The sequence below is a fragment of the Hypanus sabinus genome, chromosome 3 (genome assembly GCF_030144855.1).
Source record: "Hypanus sabinus isolate sHypSab1 chromosome 3, sHypSab1.hap1, whole genome shotgun sequence".
Lineage (NCBI taxonomy): Eukaryota > Metazoa > Chordata > Chondrichthyes > Myliobatiformes > Dasyatidae > Hypanus > Hypanus sabinus.
Window position 1 is genome coordinate 195173453 of NC_082708.1, and position 23422 is coordinate 195196874.

General features: G+C 42.0%; 1 protein-coding gene across 4 annotated transcripts in view; it reads left to right on the forward strand.

Annotated features, from left to right (window-relative positions):
* fbxo41 (F-box protein 41) overlaps positions 1-23422 on the forward strand; it is a 519821-nt gene that overhangs the window by 415937 nt on the left and 80462 nt on the right. The window contains exon 13 of one of the 4 annotated variants that reach the window (XM_059965938.1): positions 20511-22915. The exons of 2 other annotated variants lie outside the window; for them this stretch is intronic. In XM_059965938.1, the coding sequence (XP_059821921.1) occupies positions 20511-20549 (39 nt within the window). In that variant the 3' untranslated portion in view covers positions 20550-22915. Of the gene's footprint in view, positions 1-5241; positions 6223-20510; positions 22916-23422 lie in introns of those variants that run through there. One more of the 4 variants, XM_059965937.1, reaches the window with a different exon arrangement.

The window sequence follows — 23422 nt, forward strand, 5'->3', positions numbered from 1 at the left end:
ATCTATATCCCTCATCATTTTGTATCCTCCATCAAATCTCCTCTCATTCTACTACATTTTAAGGAATAAAGTCCTAAGCTATTCAATTTTTCCTTTTAACACTGGTCCTCCAGACCCAGCAACATCTTTGTAAATTTTCCCTGTACTCTTAACCTTGTTTCCATCTTTCCTACAGGTAGTTGACCAAAACTGCACACAATACCCCAAATTAGGCCTCACCTACATCTTATACAAATTCAACAAATTACATCTCATCTCCTGTACTCAATACATTGATTTATGATAGCCAGTGTGCCAAATGCTTTCTTTACTACTCTATTGGCCTGTGATGACCTTCAACAAATTGTGGACCTGCATTCCCAGATCCCTTTGCTCTACCACACTCCTCAGTGCCCTACCATTCACTGCATAAGACCTACCCAAGTTGGTCCTACCAAAATGCAACACCTCGCACTTGTCTGCATTAAGTTCCACCTGCCACTTTCCAGCCATTATTTCAGCAAATCCCTCTTCAGGCCATGATAACTTTCCTCACTATCTAATACCAACCCCCCTCCCCCAATCTTAGTGTCATTTGCAAATTTGCTGATCCAGTTTACCACATTATCCTCCAGATCATTAATATAGATAACAAACAACAATGCACCCAACACCAATCCCTTGCAGCACTCCACTCATCACAGGTCTCCACTGAAAGAGGCAACCATCAACTATCACTCTCTGGCCTCGGTCACAAGGCTGCTGCACAGGTTGACTCTGTGGTTAAGAAAGCATACTGTGCATTGGTCTTCATCAATCGTGGGATTGAGTTTAGGAGCCGAGAGGTAATGTTGCAGCTATATAGGACCCTGGTCAGACCCCACTTGGAGTACTGTGCTCAGTTCTGGTCGCCTCACTATAGGAGCGGTGTGGAATCTATAGAAAGGGTGCAGAGGAGATTTACAAAGATGTTGTCTGGATTGGGGTGCATGCCTTATGATAATAGGTTGACTGAGCAGCCTTTTTTCCTTGGAGCGACAGAGAATGAGAGGTGACCTGAAAGAGTTGTTTAAGTTGATGAGAGGCATTGATCATGTGGATAGTCAGAGGCTTTTCCCCAGGGCTAAAATGGCTAACATGAGAGGGCACAGTTTTAAGGTGCTTGGAAGTAGGTATGGAGGAGGTATCAGGGGTATGTTTTTTACGCAGAGAGTTGTGAGAGCGTGGTTGGGCTGCCGGCAACAGTGGTGGAGGCGGATACAATAGGATCTTTGAAGAGCTTCTTAGATGGAGTATAGTAAAATAGAGGGCTAAGCGCTAGGGAAATTCTAGGCAGTCTCTCGAGTAGGTTACATGGCTGGCACAATATTGTGGGCTGAAGGGCCTGTAACGTGCTGTAGATTTCTACATTTTATGTTCTAACACCAGCCACATTTTACTATAACAATGTTATCATCGATGTAATGGACCCAAATTTTAGGGTTTATAATTGGCAATACTGTCTTTTCTAACTTTTGCATGAGTAAATTTGGTAAAGGGAATTGCAGAAGCATGAGAGAGCTGGCCAAAGGTTGGCAGGGGATACTAGCAGGGATGATGGCAGAACAGCTATTACTAAAGAGAGGGTGCTTGAGAACCTGAAAAATCTAAAGGTAGCTAAGTCTCCTCGACCAAAGGATTATATCCCAAGGTTCTAAAAGAGGTAGTTGAAAACCTTGTGGAGACATTAATAATGATATTTCAAGAATCACTGAATTCTGGAATGGCTCTGGAGGATTGGAAAATTGCAAATGTTACTCCACTGTTCATCAAAGGAGGGAGGCAGAAGAAAGGAAATTATAGGTCAATTAGTCTGACCTCAGTGGTTAGAAAGTTGTTGGAGTCTATTGTTGCATGGGACTACAACTAGATATCATGGGTGAGGGTGAAAGTTGCAAAGTTTAAGGGGACCATGAGGGGAAACCTTTCACTCAGAAGGTTGTGAGTGTGTGAAGTAGCTGCCAGCGCAAGTGGTGCATGTGGTGCATTTCAATATTTAAGATAAATTTGGATAGGTATATAAGAACACAAGACATGGAGCAGGAGTAAACCCATTGAGCCTGCTCCGCCATTCAATACGATCACAGCTGATCTGGCCATGGATTCACCTCCACCTACCTGCCTTTTCCCCATAACCCTTAGTTCCCCTACTAAACAAAAGTTGTTGTTTGTCATCTATATCATCAATCTGGATGATAATGTGGTTAACTAAATCAGCAAATTTGCAGGTAACACCAAGATTCAGGGTTTTTGTCACCAAACTACAGGAAAGATGTAAATAAGATTGAAAGAATACAGAGAAAATTTACAAGGATGTTGCTGGGTCTGGTGGACCTAAGTTATAAGGAAAGATTGAATAAGTTAGGACTTTATTTCTTGGAATGTAGAAGATTGAGAGGAGATTTGATAGAGGTACAACATACAAAATTATGAGCGGTATAGTTAGGGTAAATGCAAGCAGGCTTTTTCCACTATGACTCAGTGGGATTACAACCGGAGGTCTTGGGTTAAGTATGAAAGCTGAAAAGTTTAAGGGAAACATGAGGTGAAATATTCATCCAGAGGGTCATGATGGTGTAGAATGAGCTGCCAGCACAAATGGTGTATGCAATCTCAATTTCAACATTTAAGGGAAGCTTGGATAGGGGTTTTGTGCTTTTAAAGAATATAAAAGTGGATAAATCTCTGGGTCCTGACAGGATATTCCCTAGGACCTTGAAGGAAGTTAATGTAGAAATAGCAGGGGCTCTGAGAGAAATATTTCAAATGTCATTAGAAACTGGGATGGTGCCAGAGGATTGGCGCATTGCTCATGTGGTTCCATAGTTTAAAAAGGATTCTAAGAGTAAACCTAGCAATTATAAGCCTGTCAGTTTGACGTCAGTGGTGGGTAAATTAATGGAAAGTATTCTTAGAGATGGTATATACAATTATCTGGATAGACAGGGTCTGATTAGGAACAGTCAACATGGATTTGTGTGTGGAAGGTTATGTTTGACAAATCTTATTGAATTTTTTGAAGAGGTTACTAGAAAAATTGACGAGGGTAAAGCAGTGGATGTTGTCTATATGGACTTCAGTAAGGCCTTTGACAAGGTTTCACACAGAAGGTCAGTTAGGAAGGTTCAATCGTTAGGTATTAATATTGAGGTAGTTAAATGGATTCAACAGTGGCTGGATGGGAGAGGCCAGAGAGTAGTGGTGGATAACTGTTTGTCAAGTTGGAGGCCGGTGACTAGTGGTGTGCCTCAGGGATCCATACTGGGTCCAATATTGTTTGTCATATACATTAATGACCTGGATAATGGAATGGTAAATTGGATTAGTAAGTATGCAGATGATACTAAGATAGGTGGCGTTGTGGATAATGAAGTTGGTTTCAAAGCTTGCAGAGAGATTTAGGCCAGTTAGAAGAGTGGGCTGAAAGATGGCAGATGGAGTTTAATGTTGATAAGTGTGAGGTGCCACATTATGATAGGGCTAATCAAAATAGGACATACATGGTAAATGGTAAGGCATTGAGGAATGCAGTAGAACAGAGTGATCTAGGAATAATGGTGCATGGTTCCCTGAACATGGAATCTCATGTGGATAGGGTGTGAAGAAAGCTTTTGGTATGCTGGCCTTTATAAATCAGAGCATTGAGTATAGGAGTTGGGATGTAATGTTAAAATTGTACAAGGCATTGGTAAGGACAAATTTGGAGTATTGTGTACAGTTCTGGTCACCAAACTATAGGAAAGATGTCAACAAACTAGAGAGAGTACCGAGGAGATTTACTAGAATGTTATCTGGGTTTCAGCACCTAAGTTACAGAGAAAGGTTGAAGAAGTTAGGTCTTTATTCTTTGGAGTGTAGAAGGTTGAGGGGGAACTTGATAGAGGTATTTAAAATTATGAGGGGGATAGATAGAGTTAACGTGGATAGGGTTTTTCCATTGAGAGTAGGGGAGATTCAAACAAGAGGACATGAGTTGAGAATTAAGGGGCAAAAGTTTAGAGGTAACACGAGGGGGAACTTCTTTACTCAGAGAATGGTAGCTGTGTGGAATGAGCTTCCAGTAGAAGTGGTAGAGGCAGGTTCGATTTTGTCATTTAAAAAAAAATTGGATAGGAATATGGACAGGAAAGGAATGGAGGGTTATGGGCTGAGTGCAGGTAGGTGGGTCTAGGTGAGAGTAAGCATTTGGCACGGACTAGAAGAGCTGAGATGGCCTGTTTCCCTGCTGTAATTGTTGTATGGTTTTATGGGTATGGAATGCTCTTATCCTGGTGCAGGTTGATGTGAGTAGGCTGTTTAAATTGTTTCAGCGTGGATTAAATGGGCTAAAAGGCCTGTTTCGTGCTGTACTTTTATATGCCTCTAAGACTTTCTGACTGGTAGGAGGCAAAGAGCACCTTTAATGATTGGCTGCCTTTGACTAGTAGTGCTCCACAGGGGTCTGTGTTGGGACAGCTTCTTTTCATGTTATGTGTCAATGATTTTGATGATGGAATTGTGACCAAGTTTGCAGATGATACGATGATAGGTGGAGGGGCAGGTAGTGTTGAGGAAGCAGGGAATCTACAGAAGGACTCAGACAGATTGGGAGAATGGGCAAAGAAGTGGCAGATGGAATATTGTACAGGGAAGTCCATGGTCATGCACTTTGGCAGAAGGAATAAAGGTGTGAACTGTTTTCTGAATATGGAGAAATTTCAAAACTTGGTGATGCAAAGGGCCTTGGAAGTCCATGCACAGAATTCCATAAAGATAAACCTGCAGATTGAGTCAGCAGTGAGGAAGGCAAATGCAAAGTTAGCATACATTTTGAAAGGTCTAGAATACAAAAACCAAGATGTAATGCTGAGGCTTTATAAGATATTGGTCAGACCACATCTGGACTATTGTGAGCAATTTTGGGCCTTTTGTCTAGGAAAAGGTGTGCTGTCTTTGGAGAGTATCCTGAGGAAGTTCACGAGAATGATCCCAGGAAAGAAAGGGTTAACCTGTGAGAAGCATGTAATGTCTCTGGGCCTATACTCACTGGAGTTTAGAAGAATGAAGAGGAATCACATTGAAACCTATCAAATATTGAGGCTACATCCACACTAGACCGGATAATTTTGAAAATGCCGGTTTCACATAAAAACGATAGATGTCCACACTATGCGTTTTTTAAAATATCTCTATCCACACTGATACGGAGATTTTGGTGAATCTCCTCCTACTGTGCATGCGCAGGACACATCTACCGAAAACAAGCGACCTGTTTGGTGTCAAATCTCGCCATGAAAGTGCGCGTCTGTGTAGTTACAGACTAGAAAAACTTAAAACGATGGACAGCTGTTGGCTTTCGCGCAGGACAACTTAAAAGTAAAAAAAAACAAATACTGGAGTGTACGGAGTCAACCGACAGGGAGTTCACGGACAGATTGACCCAGCTGATGTCGAACATTGAAAAACTGACTAACTCTGTTGCATTAATAAAGCACCTTGTTAAATGTATAAAACATATCTGCATCAGTGTTATCTTGTATTTCCATACAATATTACATTAGGCTGTTACACATCTATTGTCAGAGAAGTACTTGCATAAATAGGTAAACTACTTTCATACGAGCAAGGACAGAAAACAGGGCAAAGTGATTATCCTTATTTCTTCATTAAGTTATGCGTCAAAGTTTTTGGTGAGTACATTTCCAACTCTTCTGGCGTCAGTTTCGTTGCTCTCTGTTCTGAAATTGTTAGGTTGCATTCAAGAAAATGAAATGGCATGCTGCCGTCTAACAATGTTTTCAGAAGTCTCTGGTTACCCTGTCCACACTGATCTGCCTGAGTAGCGTTTTCAAAAATACCCACCCTGGAAAGCATTTCTGAAAAGCTCTGGTTTCGGGGGACGAAAATGCCGTTTTAGTGTGGATGGAGGGTAAAATCGAAGAGAAAAAGCTTCAGTTATGGATTTATCCAGCGTAGTGTGGACGTAGCCTGAAAGGCTGAGGTAGAGTGGATATGGAGAGGATGTTACTTATACTGGGGGAGTATAGCACCTGAGGGCACAGCCTTAGAATTGAAGGATGTCCATATGGAACAGAGATGAAAAACCTGTTCAGCCAGACGGTGGTGAATTTGTGAAATTCGTTGCCACATATGGCAGTAGAGGCCATATCATTGGGTTTATTTAAAGCAGTTGTTGAAAGGTTGTTGATTAGTAAGGACAGAAAGCAAGAGAATGGTGTTGAGTGGGATAATACATCAGCCATGATGGAATGATTAAACATACTTGATGAGCCAAATGGCCTAGTTCTGCTCCTATGTCTTATCATCTTATGGTCTAAAGTCAGAAGGCATGGGATCCAGGAAGGTTTGGCCAGGTAGTTTCAGGATTAGCTTGCCTGCGGAAAGCAGAGGGTCATGGTGGAGGGAGCACATACAGTTTGGAGGGTTGTGACTAGTGGTGTCCCACAAGAATCGGTTCTGGGACCTCTACTTTTTGTGATTTTTATTAATGACCTGGATGTGGGTGGGTTGGCAAGTTTGCAGATGACACAAAGGTTGGTGGTGGTGTGGATAGTGTAGAGGATTGTTGAAGATTCCAGAGAGACATTGATAGGATGCAAAAGTGGGCTGAGAAGTGGCAGATGGAGTTCAACCCAGAGAAGTGTGAGGTGGTACACTTTGGAAGGACAAATTCCAAGGCAGAGTACAAAGTAAACGGCAGGATACTTGGTAGTGTGGAGGAGCAGAGGGATCTGGGGATACTAGTCCACAGATCCCTGAAAGTTGCCTCACAGCTAGATATAGGGGGTGATAGCTTATGGGGTGATAGCTTTCATAAGTCAAGGGATGGAGTTTAAGAGTCATGGGGTAATGATGCAGCTCTATAAAACTTTGGTTAGGCCACACTTGGAGTACTGTGTCCACTTCTGGCCGCCTCACCATAGGAAGGATGTGGAAGCATTGGAAAGGGTACAGAGGAGATTTACCAGAATGCTGCCTGATTTAGAGAGTATGCATTATGATCAGAGATTAAGGGAGCTAGGGCTATACTCTCTGGAGAGAAGGAGGGTGAGAGGAGACATGATAGAAGTATACAAGATATTAAGAGGAATAGATAGAGTGGCCAGCCAGCACCTCTTCCCCAGGGCACTACTGCTCAATTCAAGAGGACATGGCTTTAAGGTAAGGGGTGGGAAGTTCAAAGGGGATATTAGAGGAAGGTTTTTGACTCAGAGAGTGGTTGGTGCGTGGATTGCACTGCCTGAGTCAATGGTAGAGGCAGATACACTAGTGAAATTTAAGAGACTACGAGACAGGTATATGGAGGAATTTAAGGTAGGGGGTTATATGGGAGGCAGGTTTTAAGGGTTGGCACAACATTGTGGGCCGAAGGGCCTGTACTATGCTGTATTATTCTATGTTCTAAGGTGTATGGCTATTGGCCTTTATTAGTTGGGAGATGCAAGATAATGTTGCAACTCGGTTGGACCACAGTGGAATATTGTGTACATTCCTGGTCAGCTCATTATAGGAAATGTGAGGAAGATTTAAGTGAGGGTGCAGAGGAGATTTAGCAGGATTCTGCCTAGATTAGAGAGCATGTTTTATGAAGATGGGTTTGAGCAACCTAAGGCTTTTCACTTTGGGGTGAAGGAGGGTGAGAGGTGACTTGATAGAGGTATACTAGATTAAAAGAAGCATGGATTAAATGGACAGCCAGAGACATCTCCCAGGGCGAAAATGGCTAATACTAAGGGGCATAATTTTAAACTGATTGGAGGAAAGTATCGTGAGGCAATGTAAGTTTTTTTTTACAGAGAGAGCGACTGGTGCATGGAATGCACTGCCAGGGATGGTGGTGGAAGCAGATACATTAGGGAAATTTAAAAATCTCTCAGGTAGGCTAATGGGTGATAGAATAATGGAGGGCTATGTTGGAAGGAAGGGTTAGATTCATCTTAGAGACAGTTATAAGTTTGATACAACACCATGGGCTGAGGGGCCTTTACTGTGCTGTCATGTTCTATGATCTATGTTAGAACATAAAACAGTACAGCACAGGAATAGGCTACTCAGCCCAGAATGTTGTGCTAAATCAGCTAAAGAGCAAATCTGAAACAGCCAAACACTAACCCCCTCCTACCCACACCATGCCCTGTCTTCTTTACGTCCATGTGCCTATCCTAACATCTCTTAATTTCTTTCACCAGTGAGTGGTGAATTTCTGGAATTCTTTGTCACACACTGCCTTGGAGGCCAAGTCTGTATGTATATTTAAGGTAGAGGTTGATAGATTCTTGATTGGTCAGGGCATGAAGGGATACAGGAAGAAGACAGTTGATTGGGGCTGAGAAGAAAATTGGTTTAGCTGTGATAAAATGGCAGGGCAGACTCAGTGGGCTAAATAGCCTACTACTGTTTCTTATGGTCTTAAAAGTCGCTAATGTATTTTCTTCTAACACCATACTTGGCAGTGCATTCCAGGCATCCAAGACACACAGAGTAAAAAACTTACCCCTCACATTCTCCTTGAACCTAACCCCTCTCACCTTCAGTGCATGCCCTCTGGTATTAGACAGTTCAATCTGAGAAACACATGCTCTCTGTCCAATCTATGCCTCTCATAATCTTGTAAACCTCTTTCAGATCTCCCCTCAGCCTCTGACACTCCAGAGAAAACTGCCAAAGTTGATCTACTTCTCGTGATAGCACATGCCCTCTAAACTTTGATTTTTCAAACTTCTGGTAATGCCCTCTGCCTTCACCATTTTCCATCCCCTGTTCCCTCTCTCACCTTATCTCCTTGCCTGCCCATTACCTCCCTCTGGTGCTCCTCGCCGCTTTTTCTTTCTTTCATGGCCTTCTGTCTCTTTCACCAATCAACTTCCTAGCTCTTTACTTCATCCCTCCCCCTCAGGACTCACTTATCACCTGGTGTTTCTCTCTCCTCACCCCTCCCCCACCTTTTAAATCTACTTCCCAGCATTTTTTCCTCCAGTCCTGCTGAAGAGTTTAAGCCCAAAACATCAACTGTACTTTTCTCTATAGATGCTGCCGGGCCTGCTGATCTCTTCCAGCATTTAGTGTGTGTGTTGCTGGGATTTCCAGCATCTGCAGATTTTCTCCACGGATACCATGCATCTTAATCTTTTAGATTAGTCTCCCATGAGAGACTTTGTCAAACACCTTACTAAAATGCATGTAGACAATATCCACTGCCACATCGTCATCAATCCCTCTCATCGCCTTGTCAAAAAACTCAATCACGTTAGTAATGCACACCTTCCACACACAACGCTATGCTGGCTCTCCTGAATCATGCCATGGGATTTCGAATGTCCTATCCCTAAGAATTTTCTCCAGCTATTTCCCTAAAACTGACATGAGACTCACTGTTCTATGGTTCCCAGGATTTTCCCTTGTTCACTTTTTAGATAGAGGTGCAACATTAGCCATGCACCAGTCCTCTGGGACTCTGCCTTCCGCTAGAGAGGGCACAAAGATACTGGTCAAGGGTCATGTACCCTTGTCCCTTATTTCCTTCAAAACTCAGGGGTAAATCCCATCAGGCCCTGGGGACTTATCCACCTTAATATTCCTTATGATGCCTAAAACTTCCTCCTCCTTGACCTCTAAAAGCTCTAACATATTTGTGCACTCAGCACTGGTCCTTCGTATCCTTTTCCTTGTGTAACTGTCAGTTCGGCTAGTGGCTTAATCGGCTTGACTAAGGTTAAGAAATCTTGTTTGGGTAGATGCTGCGTGATGTGTCCCCTGTTACAAATCAGTACCACGAAATAACAAACAGTACACAATATGCGATTAAACGATTGAGTTTTATAATTCTAAATTTTGACTATATGGCTAGTAAAGAAACAAAAAAAGAAAAGGGCCCATTCTCATGAAACAGTCTATTGCGCAAACGTTGGAGCTCACGGTTTCGTCCATTTTTTCCTGTCTTCCTCCTCCAAGCATAGCCAACCCTCTGACCCTCAGTCCACTCCGTCCAGCTTTCTCCATTCACGTCCTCTCTCTTCATCTCTCCCCAACAAAAGACTGCAAAAACCCGCAAGAAAGCAACACCCCTCTCATTGGCTAACATACATTCCAAAGTCCCTGTTTTCTCTGGTCACAACCCAGACATTGCTGCTTCAGAGAAACCATTACCTTAGCCTTAGCAGTGAAACATTACAGAGAGGCCATTACATCAGCAGTGAAACCTTACAGTGTGTTACACTTGGTAAATACTAAAGCAAAGTCCTCATTAAGTATGTCACTCAGATTCTCTGTATCAAAGCAAATGTTACCCACTTTATCCTTGAGTGGTCCCAACCTCTCCCTACTTACCCACTTACCTTCAATGTATGTATAGATTCACCTTAATCCTATTTGCCGAGGATTTTTGTTGGCTTTGTTTGATCCTAATTTCCAAAGCTTTATATACTTTACCTTTTTCTTCTTGACTAAATTCATCAGCTTTCTGGACATCGAAGATTCTCTATCTTTCCAACCTGTCCTTCCTTCTAACAGGAACATGCCTTTCCTGTACTCTGTGCAATTGATCTGTAAACACCCTCCACGTGTCTGATGTGGAATTGCTAGAGAAAAGGTGTTCCCAATTAACGCTTCTTTGCTCCTGCCAAATGACCTCGTAATCTTCCCAGTTTGAAACTCTCCCACATGCAAAGTTCCCTCTAAGGTATGCATGCGTACACATCTTTTCCTACTAGTGCACAAAGGAATTTAAACTGCACACTGTGTTCCATCTGCCATTTTTTTGCCTATTCTTCCAATTTGTCTGTCCTGCTGCAATTGTATTGCTTCCTCAGCACTACCTACCCTCCACCTATCTTTGCATCATCTGCAAACTTTGCCACAAAGCCATCAATTCCATTATCTAAAGCACTGACAATATGAAAAGTAGTGGTCCCAATACTGATCCCTGAGGAACACCACTAGTCATTGACAGCCAACCAGAAAAGGACCCTTTTATTCCCGCTGACTACCTCCTGCCTGTCAACCATTCCTCTATCCATGCCAGTATCTTTCCTGTAACACCATAGGATGCTATCATGTTAAGCAACCTCATGTGTGGCACCTTATCAAATGCCCTCTGAAAATCCAAGTAAATGGCATACATTACATGACCTTTGCCCTCCCTGCTTATTACTTAGAAACATAGAAAATCTACAGCACAATACAGGCCCTTCAGCCCACTATGCTGTGCTGAACATGTACTTACTTTAAAAATCATATATAGCCCTCTATTTTTCTAAGCTCCATGTACCTATCCAGGAGTCTCTTAAAAGACCCTATCATATCCACCTCCACCACCGTCACTGCCAGCAGCCCATTCCACGCACTCACCACCCTCTGCATAAAAAACTTGCCCTTGACATTTTCCTCGAAGAACTCTAACAGATTTGTCAGGTAAAATTTCCATTTACAGAAACTATGTTGACTTTGATTTATTTTATCTTTAGTCTCCAAGTGCCTCGAAACTTCATCCTTGATAATAGAGTCCAACACGTTCCCAACCACTGAGGTTAGGTTAACTGGCCTATAATTTCCTTTAGACAATAGACAATAGGTGCAGAAGTGGACCATTTGGCCCTTCGAGCCTGCACCGCCATTCTGAGATCATGGCTGATCAGCTAGTATCAATAGCCGGTTCCTGCCTTGTCCCCATATCCCTTGATTCCCCTATCCATAAGATACCTATCTAGCTCCTTCTTGAAAGCATCCAGAGAATTGGACTCCACTGCCTTCCGAGGCAGTGCATTCCACACCCCCACAACTCTCTGGGAGAAGTTTTTCCTTTACTCTGTCCTAAATGACCTACCCCTTATTCTCAAACCATGTCCTCTGGTACTGGACTCTCCTGGCATCTGGAACTTATTTCCTGCCTCTATCTTGTCCAATCCCTTAATAAACTTATATGTTGCAATCAGATCCCCTCTCAATCTCCTTAATTCCAGCATGTACAAGCCCAGTCTCTCTAACCTCTCTGCGTAAGACAGTCCGGACATCCCAGGAATTAACCTTGTGAATCTACGCTGCACTTCCTCTACAGCCAGGATGTCCTTCCTTAACCCTGGAGACCAAAACTGCACACAATACTCCAGGTGTGGTCTCACCAGGGCCCTGTACAAATGCAAGAGGATTTCCTTGCTCTTGTGCTCAATTCCCTTTGTAATAAAGGCCAACATTCCATTAGCCTTCTTCACTGCCTGCTGCACTTGCTCATTCACCTTCAGTGACTGATGAACAAGGACTCCTAGATCTCTTTGTATTTCTTCCTTACCTAACTCTACACCATTCAGATAATAATATGCCTTCCTGTTCTTACTCCCAAAGTGGATAACCTCACACTTATTCACATTAAACGTCATCTGCCAAGTATCTGCCCACTCACTTAGCCTATCCAAGTCACCCTGAATTCTCCTAACATCCTCATCATATGTCATACTGCCACCCAGCTTAGTATCATCAGCAAACTTGCTGATGTTATTCTCAATGCCTTCATCTAAATCGTTGATGTAAATCGTAAATAGCTGTGGTCCCAGTACCAAGCCCTGTGGCACCCCACTAGTCACCACCTGCCATTCTGAGAAACACCCATTCACCGTTACCCTTTGCTTTCTATCTGCCAACCAGTTTTCTATCCATGTCAATATCTTCCCCCCAATGCCATGAGCTCTGATTATACCCACCAATCTCCTATGTGGGACCTTATCAAATGCCTTCTGAAAATCGAGGTACACTACATCCACTGGATCTCCCTTGTCTAACTTCCTGGTTACATCCTCGAAAAACTCCAACAGATTAGTCAAGCATGATTTGCCCTTGGTAAATCCATGCTTGCTCGGCCCAATCCTATCACTGCTATCTAGCTATGCCACTATTTCATCTTTAATAATGGACTCTAGCATCTTCCCCACTACTGATGTTAGGCTGACAGGACGATAGTTCTCTGTTTTCTCCCTCCCTCCTTTCTTAAAAAGTGGGATAACATTAGCCATTCTCCAATCCTCATGAACTGATCCTGAATCTAAGGAACATTGGAAAATGACTACCAATGCATCTGCAATTTCCAGAGCCACCTCCTTTAGTACCATAGGATGCAGACTATCTGGACCTGGGTATTTGTCAGCCTTCAGTCCCATCAGTCTACTCATCACCATTCCCTTCCTAATGTCAATCTGGTTCATTTCCTCTGTTACCCTATGTCCTTGGCCCATCCATATATCTGGGAGATTGCTTGTGTCTTCCCTAGTGAAGACAGATCTAAAGTACTTATTAAATTTCTCTGTTTCCCATAACAATTTCACCCAATTCATTCTTCAAGGGCCCAACATTGTTCTTAACTATCTTCTTTCTCTTCACATACCTAAAAAAGCTTTTGCTATCCTCCTTTGTATTCCTGGCTAGCTTGCATTCGTACCTCATTTTTTTCTCCCCGTATTGCCTTTTTAGTTAAATTCTGTTGTTCCTTAAAAATTTCCCAATCATCTGTCCTCCCACTCACCTTAGCTCTGTCATACTTCCTTTTTTTTAATGCTATGCAATCTCTGACTTCCTTTGTCAACCACTGTGGCCCCTTTCCACCCTTTGAATCCTTCCTTCTCCGGGGGATGAACTGATTTTGCACCTTGTGCATTATTCCCAAGAATACCTGCCATTGCTGTTCCACTTTCTTTTCTGCTAGGATATCCGTCCAGTTAACTTTGGCCAGCTCCTCCCTCCTGGCTCCCTAGTCTCCTTTGTTCAACTGCAACACTGACACCTCCGATCTGCCATTATCCTTCTCAAATTGCAGATAATGGTATCATATTATGGTCACTACCTCCTAATGGCTCCTTTACTTCAAGATCGCTTATCAAATCCTGTTCGCCTTCTTCACTTCTTAAAGAGTGGAGTGACATTAGCAATCTTCCATTACTCCAGGACTATGCCAGAATCAAGTGATTCTTGAAAGATCATGACCAATGCATCCGTTATCTCTTCAGCAACCCCTTTCAGGACTCTGGGATGTAGTCCATCTGGTCCAGGTGACTTTGAGTTTGAGTTTGCTGGCACTTTTTCCTTTGTAACAACAATGGCATTTGCTCATGCTCTCTGACACTCATGGGCCTCTGGCACACTGCTGGTGTCTTCCACAGCGAAGACAGATGCAAAGTATTCATTGTCCATTTGCCATTTTCTTATCCCCCATTACTACCTCATCAACACCATATTCCAGTGGTCCAATATCAGCTCTCGTAGAGTGAAGATTAACAATTAGAGGGAACATTGCCCACAAGGAACAAGAATCATTATCTATAGCTATCCTGAAAGTTAAGGAGTTGTGGTCTCTGTTCCCTAACAGTTCACTCACTGAAAGATCAGTCCCCTGGCCAGGCCCAGGCTCATTACCCAACACTGGGTTCAGTACAGCCCCTCCTCTCATTGGACCGTAAACATATTGATTTAAGAAACCTTCCTGAATACACTTGCACAAAGAAATTCCCAGTTTATAATTAGGGAAGTTAAATTCGCCCATGACAACAACCCTATTATTTTTACACATTTCATTAATTTTGTTACATGTCTGTTCTTCAATGTCCTGGTGGCTATTGGGATGTTTGTAGTACAATCCCATCAGTGTGATTGCACCCTTCCTATTCCTGAGTTCCATCCTAAGGACTCAGCATCAGACCCCACTATTATGTTCCCTCTGAGAGCTGTTGTGATATTGTCTCTGATTTGTAGTGCAAACCCTCCTCCCAACTTTTACCTCCTCTTCTATCTTCCCATAAAACTTTGAAATGTTTTATTTATCAACCGTTTCTGTCCTTCAGCCACCTAAATTTCAGTAAAGGCTACAACATCATAGTTACATGCACTGATCTATGCTCTAAGTTCATTACCTTTATCCATTAAACTCCTAGCAATAAAATATACACAGTTCAAACTATCTGACCCATCATAGATGTTATTTCAATTATTCCTTTCAAATCCTTCCATGATTCTAACTCCTGGTCCAATCCTTCCCTTACTTATTTGAGGCTTCAGTTCCCAGCCGCCTGCAAAACTAGTTTAAACTCTGCCGAGTAGCATCAGCAAACCTTTCGGCCAGGATATTGGTTCCCCTCCAGTTCAGGTGAACCCATCCCTTCTTGCCCATTCTGCTAATCTGTCTAAATCCTTCTGTAACCTCTCTGTTTCCTCAACACTACCTGCCCCTCCATTTTCATATCATCTGCAAACTTGGCCACAAAGCCATCAATGACAATGTTAAAAAAAAGTGGTCCCAACTCAGACCCTTGTGGAATACCAGTAATCACCAGCAGCCAAAAGGCTCCCCTTATTCCCACTCTTTGCCTCCTGAAGGTCAGCCACTGCTTTATCCATGCTATTATCTTTCCTGTAATGCCATGGGCTCTTAATGAGAGGGGAGATTCATCCTCTCATGAGAGGGGATCTGATTGAAACATATAAGATTATTAAGGGATTGGACACGCTGGAGGCAGGAAGCATGTTCCCGCTGATGGATGAGTCTAGAACTGGAGGCCACAGTTTAAGAATAAGGGGTAGGCCATTTAGAACAGAGATGCGGAAAAACTTTTTCACCCAGAGAGTGGTGGATATGTGGAATGCTCTGCCGCAGAAGGCAGTGGAGGCCGTCTCTGGATGCATTCAAGAGAGAGTTAGATTGAACTCTTATAGATAGCGGGGTCAAGGGATATGGGGAGAGGGCAGGAACGGGGTACTGATTGTGAATGATCAGCCATGATCACAGTGAATGGCGGTGCTGGCTAGAAGGACCAAATGGCCTACTCCTGCACCTATTGTCTATTGTCTATTAACTTGATAAGCACTCTCTTGTATGACACCTTGTCAAAGGCATTCTGAGAATCCAAGTACACAACATCCTCCTATGTTTATCCTGCTTGTTATTTCTTCAAAGAATTCCAACAAATTTGTCAGGCAAGATTTTCCCTTGAGGAGACCATGCTGACTACGGTCTTGTATGTCCAGAGAGCTGATGAATTTAGTCAAGAAGAAAACAGAAAATTATATAAAGTTTTGGAAGTCAGGATCAAACAAAGCATAAGAGGAATATAAAGAAGCCAAAAAAGAACTAAAAAAAGGGAATTAGGAAAACCAGGAGGGGCCATGAAAAGTTCTTGGCAAGTAGAATTGAGATGAATCCCAAGGCATTCAAGTAAAAGGATAGCTAGGTAGAGGGTGGGACCACACAATTATAAAGGCAGGGACCTTTGCTTGGATGCAGAGAATGTGGGTGAAGTACTTATTGAGTATGTGTACTTTGTTTCACTATTTACCAAGGAAAAGGATATGGAGGACCAGGAGATCAGTGCTGAGTATATACATACATTAAGGCATTTAGAGGTCAATGAGGAGGAGGTGTTAGGCCTCCTAAGGAGTATTAAGTTGGATAAGTCCCCAGGACAGGATTGGATTTGCCTCTGGTTATTGAAGGAGGCAAGTGACAAGATTGCTGGGCCCTTAACCAGTATCTTTCTGTCCTCTCTAGCCACGGCAAAGTCCTGATAAATGTGAAGTGTTGCACAACATGGAGACAGCACACTGTTAAGGACAATTTCCTGAGCAAAGGGATATTGTGATCTCTGTTCATAGCTCCTTGAAAATGGCTATAAAGGCCAATAGGTGGTTAAGAAGGCTTAGGGAATGCTTGCTTTTATAAGTTCAGGCATTGAATTCAAAAGTCAGGAGGTTATATAGAGAGGCTTTGATGAAAAAGAAGCAGAATAAAGGGTGTAAAGATAGTAAGGTAGAAGGGCTAAAGTGTGTGTACTTCAATGCAAGAAGCATCAAGAACAAAGGTGATGAACTGAGAGCTTGGATACATACATGGAATTATGATGTAGTGGCCATTACGGAGACTTGGCTGGCACCAGGGCAGGAATGGATTCTCAATATTCCTGGATTTCAGTGCTTTAAAAGAGATAGAGAGGGGGGGGGAAAGGGGAGGAGGGGTGGCATTACTAGTCAGGGATACTATTACAGCTGCAGAAAGGATGGATAATGTAGCAGGATCCACTTTTGAGTCAGTATGAGTAGAAGTCAGGAACAGGAAGGGAGCAGTTACTCTACTGGGGGTATTCTATAGGCCCCCTGGTAGCAGCAGAGATACCGAGGAGCAGATTGGCAGGCAGATTTTGGAAAGGTGCAAAAATAACAGGATTGTTATCATGGGTGACTTTAATTTCCCTAATATTGATCGGCACTTGTTTAGTTCCAAGGGTTTAGATAGGGCAGAGTTTGTTAAGTGTGTCCAGGATGGATTCCTGTCACAGTATGTTGACAGGCCGACTAGGGGGAATGCCATACTAGATCTAGTATTAGGTAATGAACCGGGTCAGGTCACAGATCTGTCAGTGGGTGAGCATCTGGGGGACAGTGATCACCGCTCCCTGACCTGTAGCATTATCATGGAAAAGGATAGAATCAGAGAGGACAGGCAAATTTTTAATTGGGGAAGGGCAAATTATGAGGCTATAAGGCTGGAACTTGTGGGTGTGAATTGGGATGATGTTTTCGCAGGGAAATGTACTATGGACATATGGTCGATATTTAAGGATCTCTTGCAGGATGTTAGGGATAAATTTGTCCCGGTGAGGAAGATAAAGAATGGTAGGGTGAAGGAACCATGGGTGACAAGTGAAGTGGAAAATCTAGTCTGGTGGAAGAAGGTAGCATACATGAGGTTTAGGAAGCAAGGATCAGATGGGTCTATTGAGGAATATAAGGTAGCAAGAAAGGAGCTTAAGAAGGGGCTGAGAAGAGCAAGAAGGGGGCATGAGAAGGCCTTGGCGAGTAGGGTAAAGGAAAACCCCAAGGCATTCTTCAATTATGTGAAGAACAAAAGGATGACAGGAGTGAAGGTCGGACTGATTAGAAATAAAAGTGGGAAGATGTGCCTGGAGGCAGTGGAAGTGAGCAAGGTCCTCAATGAATACTTCTCTTGGGTATTCACCACTGAGAGGGAACTTGATGATGGTGAGGACAATATGAGTGAGGTTGATGTTCTGGAGCACGTTGATATTAAGGGAGAGGAGGTGTTGGAGTTGTTAAAATACATTAGGATGGGTAAGTCCCTGGGGCCTGACTGAATATTCCCCAGGCTGCTCCACGAGGCGAGGGAAGAGATTGCTGAGCCTCTGGTTAGGATCTTTATGTCCTCGTTGTCCACGGGAATGGTACCGGAGGATTGGAGGGAGGCAAATGTTGTCCCCTTGTTCAAAAAAGGTAGTAGGGATAGTCTGGGTAATTATAGACCAGTGAGCCTTATGTCTGTGGTGGGAAAGCTGTTGGAAAAGATTCTTAGAGATAGGATCTATGGGCATTTAGTGAATCATGGTCTGATCAGGGACACAGCATGGCTTTGTGAAGGGCAGATCGTGCTTAACAAGCCTGATAGAGTTCTTTGAGGAGGTGACCAGGCATATAGATGAGGGTAGTGCAGTGGATGTGATCTACAAGGATTTTAGTAAGGCATTTGACAAGGTTCCACATGGTAGGCTTATTCAGAAAGTCAGAAGGCATGGGATCCAGGGAAGTTTGGCCAGGTGGATTCAGAGTTAGTTTGCCTGCAGAATGCAGAGGGTTGTGGTGGAGGGAGTACATTCAGATGGGAGGGTTGTGACTAGTGGTGTTCCACAAGGATCTGTTATGGGACTTCTACTTTTCGTGATTTTTATTAACCACCTGGATGTAGGGGTAGAAGGATGGGTTGGCAAGTTTGCAGACAACACAAAGGTTGGTGGTGTTGTAGATAGTGTAGAGGATTGTCGAAGGTTGCAGAGAGACATTGATAGGATGCAGAAGTGGGCTGAGCAGTGGCAGATGGAGTTCAACCCAGAGAAGTGTGAGGTGGTACACTTTGGAAGGACAAACTCCAAGGCAGAGTACAAAGTAAATGGCAGGATACTTGGTAGTGTGGAGGAGCAAAGGGATCTTGGGGAACATGTCCACAGAGCCCTGAAAGTTGCCTCACAGGTAAATAAGGTAGTTAAGAAAGCTTATGGGGTGTTAGCTTTCATAAGTCGAGGGATAGAGTTTAAGAGATGCGATGTAATGATGCAGCTCTATAAAACTCTAGTTAGGCCATACTTGGAGTACTGTGTCCAGTTCTGGTCGCCTCACTATAGGAAGGATGTGGAAGCATTGGAAAGGGTACAGAGATTTATCAGGATGCTGCCTGGTTTAGAGAGTATGGATTATGATCAGAGACTAAGGGAGCTAGGGCTTTACTCTTTGGAGAGAAGGAGGATGAGAGGAGACATGATAGAGAGGTGTACAAGATATTAAGAGGAATAGACAGAGTGGACAGCCAGTGCCTCTTCCCCAGCGTGCCACTGCTCAGTGCAAGAGGACATGGCTTTAAGTTAAGGGGAGGGAAGTTCAAGGGGGATATTAGAGGGAGGTTTTTCACTCAGAGAGTGGTTGGTGCGCGGAATGCACTGCCTGAGTCAGTGGTGGAGGCGGACACACTAGTGAAGTTTAAGGGACTACTAGACAGGTATATGGAGGAATTTAAGGTGAGGGATTATATGAGAGGCAGGGTTTGAGGGTCAGCACAACATTGTGGGCCAAAGGGCCTATAATGTACTGTACTGTACTATTCTATGTTCTATTATGTTGCAACTTTATAAAAGTCTGGAGTATTGCGTACAGTTCTAATCGCCCCACCTATAGGAAGGATATTGAGGCTTTGGAGAGGGTGCTGAAGAATTTTACCTGAATACTGTCTGGTTTAGAGGCCGTCTGTTCTCACAAGGGGCTGGATAAACTTGGGTTGTTTTTTACTGGAGCATCGAAAGCTGAGGGAAGATCTGATAGAGGTTTACAAGATTATAAGAGGTATTGATGGAGTGGACAGAGAGTATCTGTTTCCCAGGGTTGAAATATCTAATACCAGAGGGCATGCATTGAAGGTGAGAGGGTTTAGGTTCAATGGGGATGAGAAGGGTTGAGTGGCCTGTTCCTGTGCTGTGCTCTTGTATATTCTTGGTTGTATGAAAATAGTTTTGGAAAGTGTATGGTCATGCATTTTAGTAGAAGGAAAAAGGCAGACTATTTTCTGAATGGAAAGAAAATTCAAAAGTCTGAACAACACACACAAATTGCTGGAGGAACTCAGCAGGCCAGGCAGCATCTATGGAAAAAAAGTATAGTCAACATTTCGGGCAAACCCCTTTGGCTCTTGTTCAAAAGTCCTCGTGCAGGATTCCCCAAAGGTTAATTTGCAAATTGAGTGATGGTGAGGAAGGCAAATGCAATGTTAGCATTGATTTCAAGAGAACTAGAATATGAAAGCAAGAATGTAATTTTGAGTAACTTGGAACACTGGAGTATTGTTGGAAGCCAGGCTAACCAGAGACTATGGCAGGGTCTAAATGAGATCACTGGGCACAAGGAAAGGCTGGGAATATCAATAACTGTAGTGCTTCTCTTCCTGATGAACTTAACGTATTCTACGCAAGATTCGAACAGAAGAAGAGCGTCCTGCCCCCTCCAGATGAACCGGACCTGGTGGCATCGAGATGCATCGTCACTGAAGAGGACATTAGAAGGGCCTTCCTGAAGATAAATCCAAGGAAGGCAACAGGCCCAGATGGCGTCCCAGGTGTGGTAAACTATGTATACCTGTCTGGACATGCCCCTCTGCTGACTGCTCCTGTGGCTCCTCCCACAGACCCCTGTATAAAGCGATTGGAGGCACTCCTCTCTCAGTCTCCGAGAAGCCGTGCTCCGTTTTGCTGCTAATAAAAGCCTATCGTTCACCTCCTGTCTCCGAGAGTTATTAATGGTGCATCACCAGGATGGGTTCTCCGGGCCTGTGCAAGCGAGCTAGCTGGAGTGTTTGCTGACATCTTCAACTGCTCCCTGCTTCAGTCTAAGATCCCCTCGTGTTTTAAGAAGGCAATGATAATCCCAGTGCCGAAGAAGAGTAAGGTGGCATGCCTGAATGACTATCGACCTGTGGCTCTTACATCAATTGCTATGAAGTGCTTCGAGCGATTGTTTGTGGCACACATCAACCATAGCCTACCGGTCAACCTTGACGCTTTGCAATTCACCTATTGGAGCAACAGGTCAATGGGTGATGCCATCTCTCTGGCACTACAATCCTCCTTGGAACATCTGGAGAATAAAGATGCATATGTAAGGCTCCTTTTCATTGACTACAGCTCTGCCTTTAATACCATCATTCCAAATAAACTGATTCCTAAGCTCCAGAACCTGGGTCTTAGTACTCAGATCTGCAGCTGGATCTTCATTGTCATCTTTACAATCTTTTTATTGATACATAATCTTCTACAGCTATGAAATGTTACAAAACTTCAACACATTGATATATATATATACACATTAATAAAGCTGAAGAAAAAAGCTGATCGTAATATATGAAAATGAAAAAAAAATTTATAAGGAAAAGAAGGGAAAAAAAGAGAAACCCAACAAACTAAAAAAAAAACCACCAACTACAAAAAAAAAGAAAAAAAGAGAAAAAAAAACATTATGAATCAACCCCCGGAGCAATATGCCTTACCATCATCTATATATATAAAGAAAAAGAATCATCACCTGCCCATTCATGTTTATATAGAATAAAATTGGAAGGAAACCATATAAAATAATTCAAATTAAATGATAATATTTGACAAAAGATCCCCATCTTCTCTCAAAATCGAATTGAGAATTAAAAGTTCTACTATTTTTTTCCAAACTGAGACATAACTTTACTTGAGAAAATCATTGAATTAATGTAAGGAAAGAGGTATCTTTCTATTTTAATAAAATAGCCCTTCTTGCCAACAATGCAACAAATGCAATTGCATGTTGATCTGAAGATGACATACCCTGAATATGATGCAGAACTATTCCAAATAGAACAGTCAATGTATTAGATTGTAAATTAGTTTTCAGAGCTTTAGAAATTATAGAAAATAAAGATTTCCAAAAAGATTTTAATGAAGAACATAACCAGAACATATGTGACAAAGTGACTACTTCAGTTTTACACCTATCACAGTAATCGTCTATGCTAGGAAATATTTTAGATAGTCTCTCCTTTGTTAAATAATAACAGTGAACAATTTTTAATTGAATTAAACAGCGACTGGCACATATCAAAGAAGAATTTACCATATTCAGAGCTCGCAACCAATCTTCATTAACAAAGGTCATATTAAGTTATCTCTCCCAATCTTGTTTGATCTTTAGTGAGAGGTTATCTTTTTGTAGTAAAAATAAATTATAAATTTTACCAATGGAACCTCTTACTAAAGGATTCAAATCCAAAATGGTATCCAACAAATCAGATTCTTGCATATATGGAAACTTAGATAAGTATTGTTGTAAGAAATGTCTAATCTGAAAATATTGCAGAAAGTGTGTATAAGAGAGAGAATGCTTGCTAATTAACTCTTCAAAATTCATCAATCGACCATCACAAAATAATTCTGTCAAAGAATGGATCCCCTTATTTCTCCATAAGAGAAAAATGGGATCGGTTATTGAAGGTTTAAATAAAAAATTTTGATATAGAGAACTAGACAATTTAAGTTGTTTAAAATTTTAAAAATTGCGAAACTGAAATCAAATCCATAAGGACTGTTTAATAATAGGGTAGAGATTTAAATTTGGAATTTTAGAGAGCTGTAAAGGTAATAGAGCTCCTAATAATGAGGTTACATAAAATTTACAGCTTTTAATTCCAAATCATTCCAAATCAATTCAAATCTTATCGAGCCAAATTAACCAAAAACATAATTGTTGGATATTAATAGCCCAATAATACAATCTTAAATTAGGAAGTGCAAGTCCATCTTTTGTAGATTTTTGTAAATGATACTTATTAATTCTTGGTCTTTCATTGTTCCAAATAAAGGACGAAATAATAGTCAATTTGATCAAAAAATTTTTTAGTTAAAAAGATAGGTATATTTTGAAAAATATATAAAATTCTAGGTAAAATCATCATCTTCATGGCATGGAAATGACCTATTAAAGAAAGAGTAAGTGGATTCCATCTAGAAAATAGTTGTTTCATGGAGTCCATTAAAGGAACTACATTAGCCTTATAAGGATTTTTATATTTTTTAGTAATTATAATACCTAAATATTTAAAAGAATTAACAATTCTAAATGGAATATCATTACATATAAGAACAGGGGCATTTAATGGAAACAATTCACTTTTATTCAAGTTAAGTTTATATCCTGAAAATTTTCCAAAATCTTTTAGTATTTCCAAAAGATTAGTAATTGATTCCTCAGGGTTCAAAATAAAAACCAATAGATCATCTGCGTAAAGGGAAATCTTATGTATGGACCCATTCATAGAAATACCATGTCTATTTTTTGCTTCACTGAATGTTATGGCCAAAGG